Source organism: Pocillopora verrucosa, chromosome 13 (genome assembly GCF_036669915.1).
Source record: "Pocillopora verrucosa isolate sample1 chromosome 13, ASM3666991v2, whole genome shotgun sequence".
NCBI classification, from domain to species: Eukaryota; Metazoa; Cnidaria; class Anthozoa; order Scleractinia; family Pocilloporidae; genus Pocillopora; species Pocillopora verrucosa.
In genome coordinates this window covers 2,898,836-2,912,088 of record NC_089324.1, presented here as the reverse complement: position 1 = coordinate 2,912,088, position 13,253 = coordinate 2,898,836, and the positions used below count along the sequence as shown (strand labels likewise).

The 13,253-nt window shown below is 39.6% G+C and overlaps 1 protein-coding gene and 1 long non-coding RNA gene across 2 annotated transcripts; both read left to right on the top strand.

Annotated features, from left to right (window-relative positions):
* The first annotated feature begins 3,330 nt into the window (after positions 1-3,330).
* LOC136277728 (uncharacterized) lies at positions 3,331-6,493 on the top strand. Its single transcript, XR_010716019.1, has 4 exons — positions 3,331-3,500; positions 3,829-3,917; positions 5,326-5,472; positions 6,359-6,493. It is a non-coding gene; the product is annotated as an uncharacterized lncRNA (long non-coding RNA).
* A 289-nt stretch (positions 6,494-6,782) lies between these two features.
* On the top strand, positions 6,783-12,831 carry LOC136277833 (uncharacterized). The gene is made up of 8 exons (XM_066160570.1): positions 6,783-6,800; positions 6,943-7,045; positions 7,710-7,767; positions 8,486-8,737; positions 9,344-9,594; positions 10,026-10,130; positions 10,822-11,532; positions 12,701-12,831. Exons 1-8 carry the CDS (start codon positions 6,783-6,785, stop codon positions 12,829-12,831), a joined length of 1,629 nt encoding a protein of 542 aa, XP_066016667.1.
* The last annotated feature ends 422 nt before the right edge of the window (positions 12,832-13,253 follow it).

Here is a 13,253-nt window from a genome sequence, read left to right as displayed (position 1 = left end):
TTCGTTTCAATAAATACAATTATCTGGACGTGACAGTGATGTAACTTTAAAGTCAGATAACGTTTTGCATATAAAAACGCGGTTTCACCTCAGTTAGGTATTGGCAACATTTCATCCATTTATTAACTTTTTTGTTACCATTTTCTAACGTTATTTGTTTTTCTTACCTCATTTTGGCTTTGTTCTTTCTTGGACATCAAATGTACATTCTGAAGAGAAACATACTAGGTAATCTTTTTGTAAGTTACGCTCTCTGTAGTTAAAAACTCTTCTTGATTGAAGCAAAACCTTCCATTGTACAGTTTCATGCGACAGACAAACATGTTAGAACTACGAATAAACTGCAGAGAACATTGATAGGACACATTTTTCAAGATGCACAAACAAATTTCTGGCTCAAACCTAAGATAAACCACAAATTGTTTTGAATATCACTTGAATATCAAAAGCGAAATTATTTAGGTAATAATTATGAAGAAACTAAAAATGTTCTTTCGAGATCGAAGGTAATCCAAAATGTAAATGTAACCATTCTAATCAATTTTTTTAACAAATGTTTGTAATTGCGCCTTGCCGGCTTGTGAATAAGCTATTTTCAAACTTGTCGTAAGCAAGAAAAATAACACTTACTACAACATGACTGTAAAAAAATCTCACAAAATAGAACAAAGACTGATGCTATTCACATCTTTCGTGAAACTTTGCGCCACAACGGCGGGTCTGTCAGGCTTTAGTATTCAACAGTCAATCTGTTCGCCTTGTGAGACTTCAAGACGAAGTCGTTATCCACATGATGTGTTTAGCATAAGATGGAATTTTTTATGTAGGCGCTGCTACACTAAAGCTTTTTTAAGCTCAACATAATTGTGAGACTGTAGCAGATACAAATTGCATTTTTGTTGCGATTCGTTTGCCACTTTTACCGTTAACAGGTATTTGTTAACTTTTTAAACGCTTTCCCAGTCTCTCCTTTGTTGTGCAGACATGCATCATCTTAACTCCAAACCAGCTACTTTCATTTTTCTCACCGAAACTTACCAGTAATTTTATGATAAAGGTAGACAGTTCCTTAGCTTTTTCAACGGAAGGCGAATGAAGCAACTCAAAAAAAAAGTTTGAATACGCCACCCTCTAGTTAAAACTCTGAATTATTTAAAAGAGTGTTTTTAAACATATCCGACGGTGATTAGCGTTTTAAAAAATCCTATTCATAAGAGCACTTAATTGATGTGTTGTTCCTACGCCATCTAGTGATTAACTCATCCCTTACAGTGCGTCTGTCGTCATGTGAAATTTGCGGTCTCTAGCGCAAACGAATGGCATTGGCTGAAGGATAAAATCACTTTTCAATCGCGCAATTAAGCAGTGCCTTAAGGTCTTTAGAATACCGTGAACACTCGTGCTTCTTCTTTCAACAAATCAATTTATTAGCATTTGTGCTTTAAAAAATCATTAATACTTAAAGATGTTCTGATTGTCTTTTCTCAATTAAAAAAACGCGCGACGCGTTTTGTTCTGTCTTAATTTTCTCTTTATTTCACTTATAAATAAACACCCGTTGTCGTGCGCATGTGTAATCATGGTGTCTGCAAGGGAGATCTTTCGACTTTAAAGATTCTGCTGCAAGTTCTAGAATTTTTAATCCCGTAAATTTCCTTCATGTGTAGTTTAACAATTTGGTGTTACGTTCAGACAATATTAACTGAAAATATTCTATCTCACTGCCAAATTAATGATAATAAAAGCGACTGTGGCTACAAACGTTGTCATGACTTTCCAAGTCATGTACTCTTTTGATTATTTTAAAATTATTTATGTATCTATATGAACAATATTTGAATTAAAAACGGACCCTAACTCGGTTGGGCCAAGAGTATGCTGCATCTTGATTTTATGGAACGGAAATATCGCTGAAAACTAATTTCAAATCGTCACCTTTTAATATTTATTAGGGAATAAATGCTGGTGCTTATTTTTAAGCAAGGTGGTACAATATTTACCCTTCATACGTTTCCAGTTACGGGGGAAGTTTCGTTTACTGTCTCGTTTTCCTTATTTTGCGGTTTGACTTCATCAAGATTTATTTTAGTCCATCAATGACACACTGCGCCTGAGAAACTTGACGTTTAAACACTTTAAAATTTTCAGATCATAAAGAAAAATTAATGCGTGGGTCGATTGCGGATGAAAATTATGATAAGAGGGAAAATAATGAAAAACGTTTTTTTCGTCTTGTCACGAGCGTGGGACAAAGAAAAAATTCTCTTATTACTAGAAATGTGAGGCTTTGAGGATCATCGCAAAGGTCGAACAGATTTTCGAGGTCGTATAAAAAGTTTGCGAGACCCACGATTTTTCAAGGCAACATTGGCCGCCCCTTATGGCAATAAGGGCTGAAGTGCGTGACCAATATCAGAGCACTGTGACCCACCAATAGCACACAACCAAAGTGCGAAGTACTCTGACACGTTTGCATTTAACTTGTGGCCTGACATAAAAAAACAGTTCGGCAGGGATTTCAATAAAAGCCGCTTACCGACGGTTTGCCACCACTTAGAAGACCACTTACCGCCGTCTGTTCAACCTGCGACCAGGCTGTCGTGTTTGGGTTTCGACTTACGGCACAACCACTTGCATAATCGGCCACTACTTATGGAAAACTTTATTGATACCTCTTAGTACGGCAATAGAAACGTCCTGATCTGCAACAATCGATAGCACACTGTTTCTACATCGTAACACAAGTGATTATACGCTCGTGTATATTTAGTTCTATTGTGCTCTTAGGAACCAAATGAAGGCAGCTGGAGAAAAGCCAGGAAGGATTTGCAATTACCAAGTACGCCAGCTGCTATTTGAAAAAATTTATACTCATAAAGACGGGATTGTTTTATTTAAAATATAGGTTGGGCCCCATCGGGTGTCAAATCGTTTTTTTTCCTTTATTTTATTTTTTTGTGGATAAGATATGTCGAAATCTAAATAAATTTATTTTTGTCTGCATTTCAGAGAAATCGTAGATGCCACGTCAGTTTTTCCCTTCTAATTTTCGTCTATTTTGAACCTGCAAAACTGCATTTATTGATGTTACAAAAAAACCAATCAGTAATTTCCATGTGTGAAACTATACCATCTGACCCTAACAAGTAGGTGCTATAATCAGTCTTTTGATCCATCTTATCATTTATCAAGACCCATTCAAGACAAAAAGGAAACAATCTGTAAATGAAATGTTAGGCTCGTTGAAAACTTTAATTGATTAGAGCCATTTAACGCTATAAAATCAATGTCACCTCTTCTGTGATTCTCCCAGGATGACCGGAGCGAAAACGTACGGTTTTTTAATAAACGGAAGGTCTGGTGTCACATGAAAGGTGCCAAACAGTAGAAATTAAAGGAAATCTTACAACGTATCCGCGGTTTTGGCTTTTGATTCTTCAAGGCCACAGATCAGAGGAAAGCCGCTCGCATGAACTCAGTGTTTTTGTCTTAGCGAAAGGGTAAGCTATTCATGATTCATCAGATTTATTTTCTCAATTTTTGTTTTCAAGAAAGCTTGAATTGTCATTACATATTTAAACAGATGAATTTTCCATTGCTGTATCTTTTTATCGGCAGTTTTCATAATGACATCTAGAAAAAAATCTCAGCTTCACTCATCAAACGCGTACTTAAGGAAGAAAAAAGTGGACTGTGTTTGCGCTCAGATCAACAAATCGTCAAGAGGAAATCGAGATAAAAATGAAATCATAAAAAAGCGAATTTTAAAAAGGTTTTAAACGTGTTCGAAGGTTTACTAAGCTGTTATTTCTTTTTTATATTTTGCAGGCTGGTACTTCTCGAGAGCATGAGGTGTTCGTATGTCATAATCATTCTTTGCGTCCTGAATCTGATAATCGCTTTCCCGGAACCATTAGGTAAAGCAATTTGCAATATAAGACGGGTCGTTGTTTTTTTTGTTGCTGTTGCTGAAGATAACGTTTATGAGTGCTAAGTGATCAGTTCAACAAAGCAAGAGAAATGAGGCGGTGTGTCGCTAAACTCGCTGCTGCATGCGCGCGAAAAAGGCTTCTGCCAAAGTCTATTTGCTTATTTATTATCAGCTAAATTTAGGATAGTTTGGGACGCGGTTTTGTTGAACAACGGCTAAACTTTCTTTGAATAATCAGAACAATTAGTTTTAGCTGGAGTTTCTCGCATCAGGAAACCTAAAAGGTGGACTGTGTTTGTAGTCAGTTCTTCAATAATCTGCAAATGAACCATGTGGTAAAAATCGAAAAATCATTTTGATTTGCAACCCATGCAAATATTTGCTATTTTCAGTTCATAAACAGTTGAAGGCAGACGGTTTGAAGTTCAGATGTTGCCTCTTGCTGCTTGTCCAGGCTTGCTTGCTTAATTTCAATCTATATTTGTTGTCTTGTTAAGCCCGATTAACACAATTTGTCATCATGTTCTCTCACGCAAGACCTTCACAAAATCAAAACTCTTCCCCAACAAAAGAAGGCATTGATAACATCTGCCCGATCGGTACATATACAATACACAGAACAGAATGGTAGTTATATCAATGCATCTTTAATTGCAAGTACAATCTCAAAAGAACTTAATGAATAAATCATTTTCAATAGAATTTTATATTCTCGGGAAAATGGGGATAATGTTGGCCACGAGAAAAATGCCGCTAAAAACATAACCAGTGGAGTTTGATATACAATTGTTAAGGTTAAGAAAACAAATGCTACTCACAAGTGGACTGCAATTTTAGAAATGGAAAGAAACAAGCCTGAAGAAATTCAGGCTTCAGCGGGATTCGAATCCGTGCCTTCCAGATAATATTTGGGTGCTTCTATGAACTGAGCTACGAAGTTACACATTGAGAACTGACGAGGCAATTACACTGCCTCACTCTTCACAGACCTTTAACCGCCTCGCTGTACTCGAGGACTCAGACTTTCTCGCACGCTAGCTCTACTCGAGGACTCCTCTTTCTCACGGGCTCGCTTTGCTCGAGGACTCGCTTTCTCGCAGGCTCGCATAACTCGAGGACTCAAACTTTCTCGCGCGCTAGCTCTACTCAAGGACTCAGACTTTTTCGCGGGCCAAGAAACGTTCGTGTCGTAACGCTAGGACACCTTATCTCATGAACAAGATATTCTCTTTTTTCTTCACTGATTCCTACCGATTCGCGCCACAGATTACGTTGGGAAAAAAAAAGACTGATCGTAGTTAGAGGTAAATAGAAGCTTTAGTACCTCTTCGGAGGATAATCTGCCTCCCAGTCTGTGAAAAGTGGTTCAGAGAAATTTATGCTTTTAACTCTAGGGTCTGAAGGGATCTGTACTTTTACTCATGACGGTTGTCATTGGGAAAATATGTATGATAACGATTTTGATTGGACGAGAAACCGGGCATGTACTCCAACTAACAACACAGGTCCATGTGTGGATCACACTTCGAATTCGTCCTCAGGTAATGAATGATTTCTGGTGATCAATTCAATAACTATGATGTCCGTACATACCGTACCACTCGCGTGCAATGCAGCATTACACGCATCTGACGTGCGTGCATTTACAACTACACGCACAAAACATGCACGCTGTGCGTCATTACAAGAAACTACGCGTAAACCACTGCACGCATGCAATTTTTCTACTGCATGCGCCTAACTACAAGCACTGGTCATGGAAGCGCGTGTAATTCCTACGAACTACACGTGCTTGGCATGCGTGGGGTTGCTGCAGTACACGCAAGCAGTACTGTGTCTGGTAGGGGGAGGGAGCATGTCAATTAGTTAAAACTACGACAAAATCTGAGAAACTAAACACCCATCGTCTTTACTCATCTATAAATGAAAACATAGAAGTTGACTTCACCACGAGAAAATGAACCAAAACGTCTTATCACACAAAGATTATTTTCTTTCCAATCATGCAGGCATGGCGTTCAAAAACTGTACTTTGTCCAACTACACGAACTTCTAAGTGCTGATTACCAATCACGCTCGAGAATTTTGTTATATTTTTTATCATCATATTAGCAGTTCGAGAATAAACACAACGGCCAATTAATACAAAGAAATGTATCTCAAGGAGACAGTGTAAACTCAAATTCAGGAAAACTGACAAGAAAACTTTCTGAAGCGTGGGAAAATGTTAATGATGACCTATTCTCGAATAGCGAAGGAAATCAGAGGAAGCTTCGCCCATGAGGGAGACCCTTGAATAATTTCGGAGCCCCCATGGTTGATTTGTGCGACTCGTGAAAGTATGACCCAAAATGTTGTTGAATTTTGTTGTTACTAAATGTTACGTGAAAAGATGTGGTTCTTACTTAGATTATTGCCTCAATACAGGCCATTACCTGTACATAGAGACATCTTTCCCCCGTCAACCTGGAGACAAAGCTCGTGTCATCTTCAAAGTGTTTAGGGTGAACTGTCTTCAGTTTTGGTACCACATGTGGGGCGCGGATATAGGACAGCTCAAAGTTTATGACACCACTTTTCAACCTTCGTCAGTCGTTCCGCATTTGGCGTGGCATTTACAGGGAAATCAAGGAGACGCGTGGAAACTTGCACAAGTGCCTTTTGACGCGGACTTTGTAGAGGTAAAACTAAATTTTCTTTATTCGCTGCTCTTTGGAAAGTTATGTGCGACTTGACAAGTTGATATCAGGGCACTGAACATCGTTGAGAACGAGTCTTTCCAAACATTGTCCGATTCGGATGTGCTTGGGGAGAGTCTTGCAGTCTTGGAACCCATAACCTATTTTTAAGCATGATTTGCTTAGATCAGGCAGCGCTTAGTACCTAACTTAAGATATGATATTAAGTTATCGTTATGCAGAATGTTTTTATCAACTAGTGGCCTGTATTGAGTGATCTCGCCATTCACAAAGAAGAGCTTCTAATACTGGTTTGACTGGTTTTGTCCATAGATCGTCATCATAGAAGGTATCAGAGGACTTGGTTACCATGGAGATATTGCTATTGATGACGTCCAATTTTCAGCTCAGGATTCCTGTCCTCCCACTGTTGAAGGTAAACTGATAAATTTCATTCGATTATCACGGCAATCCGTCTTGCCAAGATAAAGAGAAGCCAATGGCTGGGAAATCCGAGAAATTTCTCGGTCAGAATAATAAAGATGGTAAATCTTTTGGGTACACGCTTTGGACATTATTGGTCCTTACGGTATGCAGGATGTTTGTCGCAAATGAACGTTAGAGTAGCTTTGCTCACTGTAGAGTCTCTGTGGCTCAGTGGTACAGTATGAGAGCTCTGAGGTCGTTCCTCATGGGGACCCAGAATCGTATCTACGTTTCATGCTTGTGATAAGAAAACGTCTTGGTTATCTGTTGTAATTGTCGTTATTTTTTTTTAATCTGACCATGCCCGATGTTCAGTGTACCCTTCCTATTACTTTGAACTTTGTGATAAATAGAGACTTCACAGCAGTTTATTTAAATGAAATTTAAATAGCGAGTCGCTTCAACTATCTATGGTCATATTTATATAATTTTCCGCCTCAGATCCAGGTGTAGAAGACGGTAGCTTAGTCGTCGTGGCAAGTCGTTTCTCCCGGTGTAATGAGTCGCTACGCTACTCCTTCCTGTAAATTTGTCTAACACTGATGTCCCGTGACCAGGAATTTCGCATGTAAAAGTGAAACCAACTTCTTTATTTCATTCGTTTCCTTCTGTAGGAATTCCTTTAAAGAAAGTTGCTCACTGGTTTTTTGACGGTCGTGACGAAAATGTCAGGTTAGTCCTCAAGCATTACCAGTTTAACAACTTAAGCTGTAAGGAATTACGTATTTATATTTTCCCAATGTATGGGTCGCGCTGACTTGAATTTCTTTTTACTACACACTTATTCGGATCATGTCTTTCTTTCTAGAGCTTTTTTTTTCATATCAATGTAATTTTTCAATTTTTCAAAATTTCTGACACTTGCTGTAACGAGGAAGGTACGCCAAACTGCCAAAGGAAAAAATACCTTTTCAAATTTTCTTGGATAAATGTGAGCATTTCCGTAGCAAGACACTGACTGGGTTTGGTTGATGGAAACATTCCCTCTCTATCTTATTTCCCTATTTGGACAGTTTTTTGAAGTATGAAAGGGGGAGGTGGGGAACCTTTGCGAGTCTCTCAACGAGTAATAAAAGGACTGCGCATGCGCTGCTTACGGAGTGGAACGTCTTTAATGTAACAGCTGAACCTGTATTTTTCTGTTCGCGTGCACTTCTTACGAAATATTGGTGCTTATCTCGATCTTTTGTTTTCACTAGGAAATTCCTCAAATATCTCAAAACTTAAATCATCGCGAAAATATTTCTAAAACAATGTATCAATGCCTTTATCGAAATGTAGGGAAACCTCCGTAAAGGTTATTGAGTTCTCAAGGTTAAGAAAACATTGAAATTGATATGGGAAAATTTTATAAATGAAATGAACTTTGCTTCATAATGTTTCCTTGTAGTAATGCAAGTTACTTCAGCGATGCTAGCGGAACCTTTCTTTTTATGAATGGAAGCTTCAAACCAACTGTACCTGCCATAAATCTTGGAGGTTCAAGCTTTTCTCTGGCGATATGGATAAAACCGGTTCTCGGCAGCTCACAGTACGTCCTGAGCGCGGAAGACCAGTTTCACCTCCATTTAAACCAACAAGGAGGATTTAGAGCAAAACTTGTTCTTGATGATGGGAGCGAAACAAGGCCATTTGGATTTAGGTGTGTTTGTATTTGTTGTCATATAGATGATTCAGTCAGAAAATGGCTTCCCAATCATCCTTTGGTCGCGTAGACGGCTTATGTATTAGTTTCAGAGGTAAGGGAGTAAGGGAGCTGATTAGGTTACCCCCCCCCCCCCCAGGAAAATAAGTCCTCAGGGGCTACACGAGATTAATCGAGTGATAGTTATTGCTAGGATAACCTATCGGGATGTTCAGAGTAAACTGTGGTTAATTGGGTTACGCCTTTACGCCTTTTAGACAAGCGCGAGGTTAACGCGAGTTACGACCTATGTGCAAGGTGCTAGGGACGATATACACGCGAGGGGAGGAGTGCAAGAAAATGCAGTTCCTCCACTAGCGCCTATTTCGACCCTCCATGCTCTCGCCTCGTGCTTGCCTCGTGTTTGCCTCGTGCTTGCCACGTGTTTGCCTCGTGCTTGCCTCGTGCTTGCCTCGTGCTTGCCTCGTGTTTGCCTTAGCTTCCCGGTAAAAAACTTAAAAAAATAAAAGTATAAATGCCCGCTTTAGGCTGATGCAACAATACAGGACAATACAGGACACCTTGATAAGAGAATGTTAAACCTCTGCTAATGTATCTTCATAGCTCTGTTCCCGATAATGCATGGACTCACTTGGCGATCACATGGGACCAACCTACAGGACGCATGACCATGTTTATAAACGGTGTTGAAAAAGACAAAACATCACTTCAAGTGAACCTTTCTCAGCTGACACCATTAGATTGTTCAGTAGGTTGGAGAAGCAACCGTAAAAACATGGTGTTTAAAGGTCTCATGAGAGATTTACAAATCTTTGACAAAAGCTTGAATTTAGCCGAGCTTCAAGCTATAAAAGGTAAAATGTATATTAACTTGAAAAGGAGTGCTTGTTTACCTTACATGTGGTGCTTATCTAGAGCATTGTTAAGCAAAAGTAATCCGGGATTGCTTTTGTTTCCCTTAACTCGCTCTGTGATTGGTCCAGAAAACTCTCGGGTAGACGGAAGGGAGGAAAACCAGAAGCCCGAAGAAATACCTCCCCCCCCAGGCAAAAACGAGAACCAATCACAGACGCAATGCATATGTGAACCTCGGTTCGGGAATCGGAACCAGGCCAAAGCGGTGGGGGGTGGAGTTGGGAGTAGGGGGCAGTTCTTTCACCAGTGCACAATACGTACTGCCCTGAATGTACTTTTTAAGATGATAACACAAAGCTTTGTCATGACCTGGTTTGTTCTTCAATTTCCTCATCTGGAAGGTGTCGTAAATGCTTATATCTGTTTCCAGGCTCTTCTTGTAATCAAATTTGTATAAGCCCGGGTGTTTGTCATGAACGGACTGGAAAATGCTTTTGCGGGAACTTAAGACATGTGGATGACTATTGCAGAAATGGTGAGTAACTAACTTCAGAGATCCATCACAGAATAGCAAAAAAGAAAATGTTAAGAAATAGATAATATTGCAGAAAACAGGCCACTTTGCCTCACTTCGCTAATCGGTGAAATGTCCAGGGAAGTTACATTTAGAAACAATGAAATACTCGTCCAGCAGTTCAACTCTTTAACTACCATATGAGATCAACAGCAAACAGGTTATGTGAATAGTCTACCTTATCAACTAGAAGTTGTTATTTCGATCAAACACTAAGTTTTGGTGTCTAGTTTGCAAGGAAACGTGTAGCAGCTGCCAGAGAGGAAAATTAACAATCAGTTTAAGGTTTAAGGTTCAGTTAAGGAGTTCAAGGTTCGAATTAAACCCTCAAAGGACTCCAATCTGTGAGTGACTCGTGCAAGCTGGCATCATATGACCTGAAAGTTGCCTGTCTAAGAAGATTTCAACGGTCACAGAGAATCGGCACCTCGGTTCCCCCTTTTTTTGCTTCGTGTGTATAGGGAAGAGGTGGGGGGGGGGCAAATCCCCGTCCCACTAAAATCAGAACCCTATCCCACTCGGGGGATGAAACTCGTGGAAGAGTCCCCGACACCCGAGCTATGAAGCGGTTCGAATTTTTTAGGGTTCCAATTCCAGATTTTTCACACTATAGCATTTTCCAAACGTAATCTATAATATTTTCTTACTCAAGCTCTTAACAGCACGATATACAGTAACGCAAGCGCGTATTTCCCAATGGACACTTCATCGACCATTTTGAATTTCAAGGCATACCAAGAAATTAACAATTTTAGCTACGATCTGAGCACAATTGGCCCTGTAAACGGCGCCGTGATGTTTAACCATACCCAACTGCATGTAAATCAATTGGAAATTCCTTGTTTAGCGGATGTTCATCTTTGTACGCAAGGCTTCACTTTAGCATTCTGGATTAACGTTTTGGAAGTTAGTGGTGGACTTCCAATGGTATTACGCCGGCGAGGTAGCAATCAGGAAGAGAGCGAAGTACGGGCTAAAGTTATAACGCAAGGAACTGAGCAATTCTTTGGAATTATGGTAGTAGCCAATGAAAGAAAATGTAACATTCAGTTTCGTTTTACCATGTCTACGTGGATGCACGTGGCGTTCACGTGGTTGAACGGATTCACGCTGCCGCATCTTTTTTTAAATGGTGTAAGAAAACAAAGAAATGAACTTGAAAAGTACCTCTGTAGAGATTATTTCCCTCTGCTTAAAACTCCTTCTGTTCCAACTTCTCCTTCAACTTCTACACTTACTTCTGCCCCTCAAGATGTTTCCTTGGGAAGTTCAGGGATAGTTATGCTCCTGGATGACATGGCATTGTGGGAAAGAGAACTAAATTTCGAGGAGGTTCAGGGTATTTACGACAAACTCGTGGGAGGTAAGCTCTAAATGATCGGGGTAATTTGATATTATCAACTGAGTTGATAATGTAAATTAGCCACCGTGAAGAGTTTCAAAGCTGACGTTTCGAGCGTTAGCTCTTCGTCAGCCCTTTATCTTTCAATCGGCACTCTTAATCCCCACGGTATCGACGAGCGCTTTTCATTCAACTTAGAGAAAGATGTTTTTCGTCTAGTCACGAGCGTGGGACAAAGAAAAAAATTCTGAGTTCCCATGAAGAATCAAACCTCAGACCTTCAGATTCCGCGCTCAGATGCTTTACCACTGAGCCACAGCGACTCCACTACGAGCAAAGTCTATCGCGAGGTTCATTTGACATGCGTCCTGCATACTGCTAGGATTAGCAATGTCGATGGCGTCGTGTTTGTCATGCTCATGACAAGACGAAAAACATCTTTCTCTATTTCTTTACCCAGCTCAAAACTTACCATCTCTGTTGTTCTATTCATAATTTATTCTTGTTTTGTCGTCACCTTATCTAAACCAATAGCGTAATTCCATTTTCTGCGTACAAACACGCACACTATTCCACAACTCCTCCAATCGCTCCGACGAAGGGCTAACGCTCGAAATTCTTCATGGTGGCCAATTTACGTTATCAAATCAGTTGATAATTCTTAATTACCCTGTTATACTCTCCCACCGACTCAGCATTACACTTTCTTTAGAAACTTACCCCCTTTATCTGAATGATCAGATTCAGCGAAGGAAGTAACCGCATGAACCAGTCAGTTTTGTTACACTTGTCAGTTTTGGTGTTTAGAAATAATCTTTTTTGGAACAAGTAACACGCTGAACTCATGCCCCATTTGTGAAACGAGTAAAAATGTAGTATTGGCTGCTGTCGGCAGGAAATAAGAATTTTAATCCTTTCTTTGGCCTCATTTATCGATCTTCAGGCCTCTCAAGATTAATCTTTCAGTACAGTATGCATATTTATCATACTGCTCTATACACATTTCCTAAAGTGATTGCAAGGAGGATATGTTTAACAGTCAAGAGCCTCTTTCGTTTGTGATCATTACCTTTATTCTCGTGACCGTAATGTGTGATTCCGGGGTGATATTATAAGGAGAAATTAGATGCTGGTCACTCTTTGGGGGTTAATGGGTTGAAGCAAAGTATCGGCTCCTCTACGTTTACAGATGTCGAGAAAAATATCCACGTTTATGCAATCTTTATCAACGAAACCTGGCATGCGGACCTTCAAGACCCAGAAAGCGAAATATACCGGAGTTTCAAGCAGAAACTGTTTCTACAAGTGAGCAAAGACTAGCGGTGGTATCGTCATAATCTATATAATTTTTAAATCTAATAACTTTCTGTAATCCGCACTTTGGTTACTTCTTACTTATGATCTATTGAAGGAAAGACGCAAAGTTGACGTCACTATCAACAGCTTTTGCTACTTTTGTATATAAAACAAACAGCTTCCATTTTGCCTGTGTTCATTCGGTATTTATAATAAGCTGAAGTATACACGCAGTTTGATCGGTTCTCACTTGTAAGCTATTGGAGGACAAAAACATAAATGACGTTACCGTTAACAAAAAATTATTTGTAGTTACATATTAAGACAATTAGATTCAATGTTGCCGTGGTTTTGCGTAACAAAAAGATCACAAAAAAACGCCAAAATGTGGAAGCAACATCAGCGACACATTCGGCTGCGCCTCGCATGCCCGGTTCTCTGTTCCT

What these genes read in the sequence shown, in the direction of transcription:
- LOC136277833 (XM_066160570.1), top strand. An exon ending in GGTCGTGACGAAAATGTCAG is followed by an intron (nt 7,768 to 8,485) that starts GTTAGTCCTCAA and finishes GTTTCCTTGTAG; the next exon opens with TAATGCAAGTTACTTCAGCG. An exon ending in TTACGACAAACTCGTGGGAG is followed by an intron (nt 11,533 to 12,700) that starts GTAAGCTCTAAA and finishes CTACGTTTACAG; the next exon opens with ATGTCGAGAAAAATATCCAC.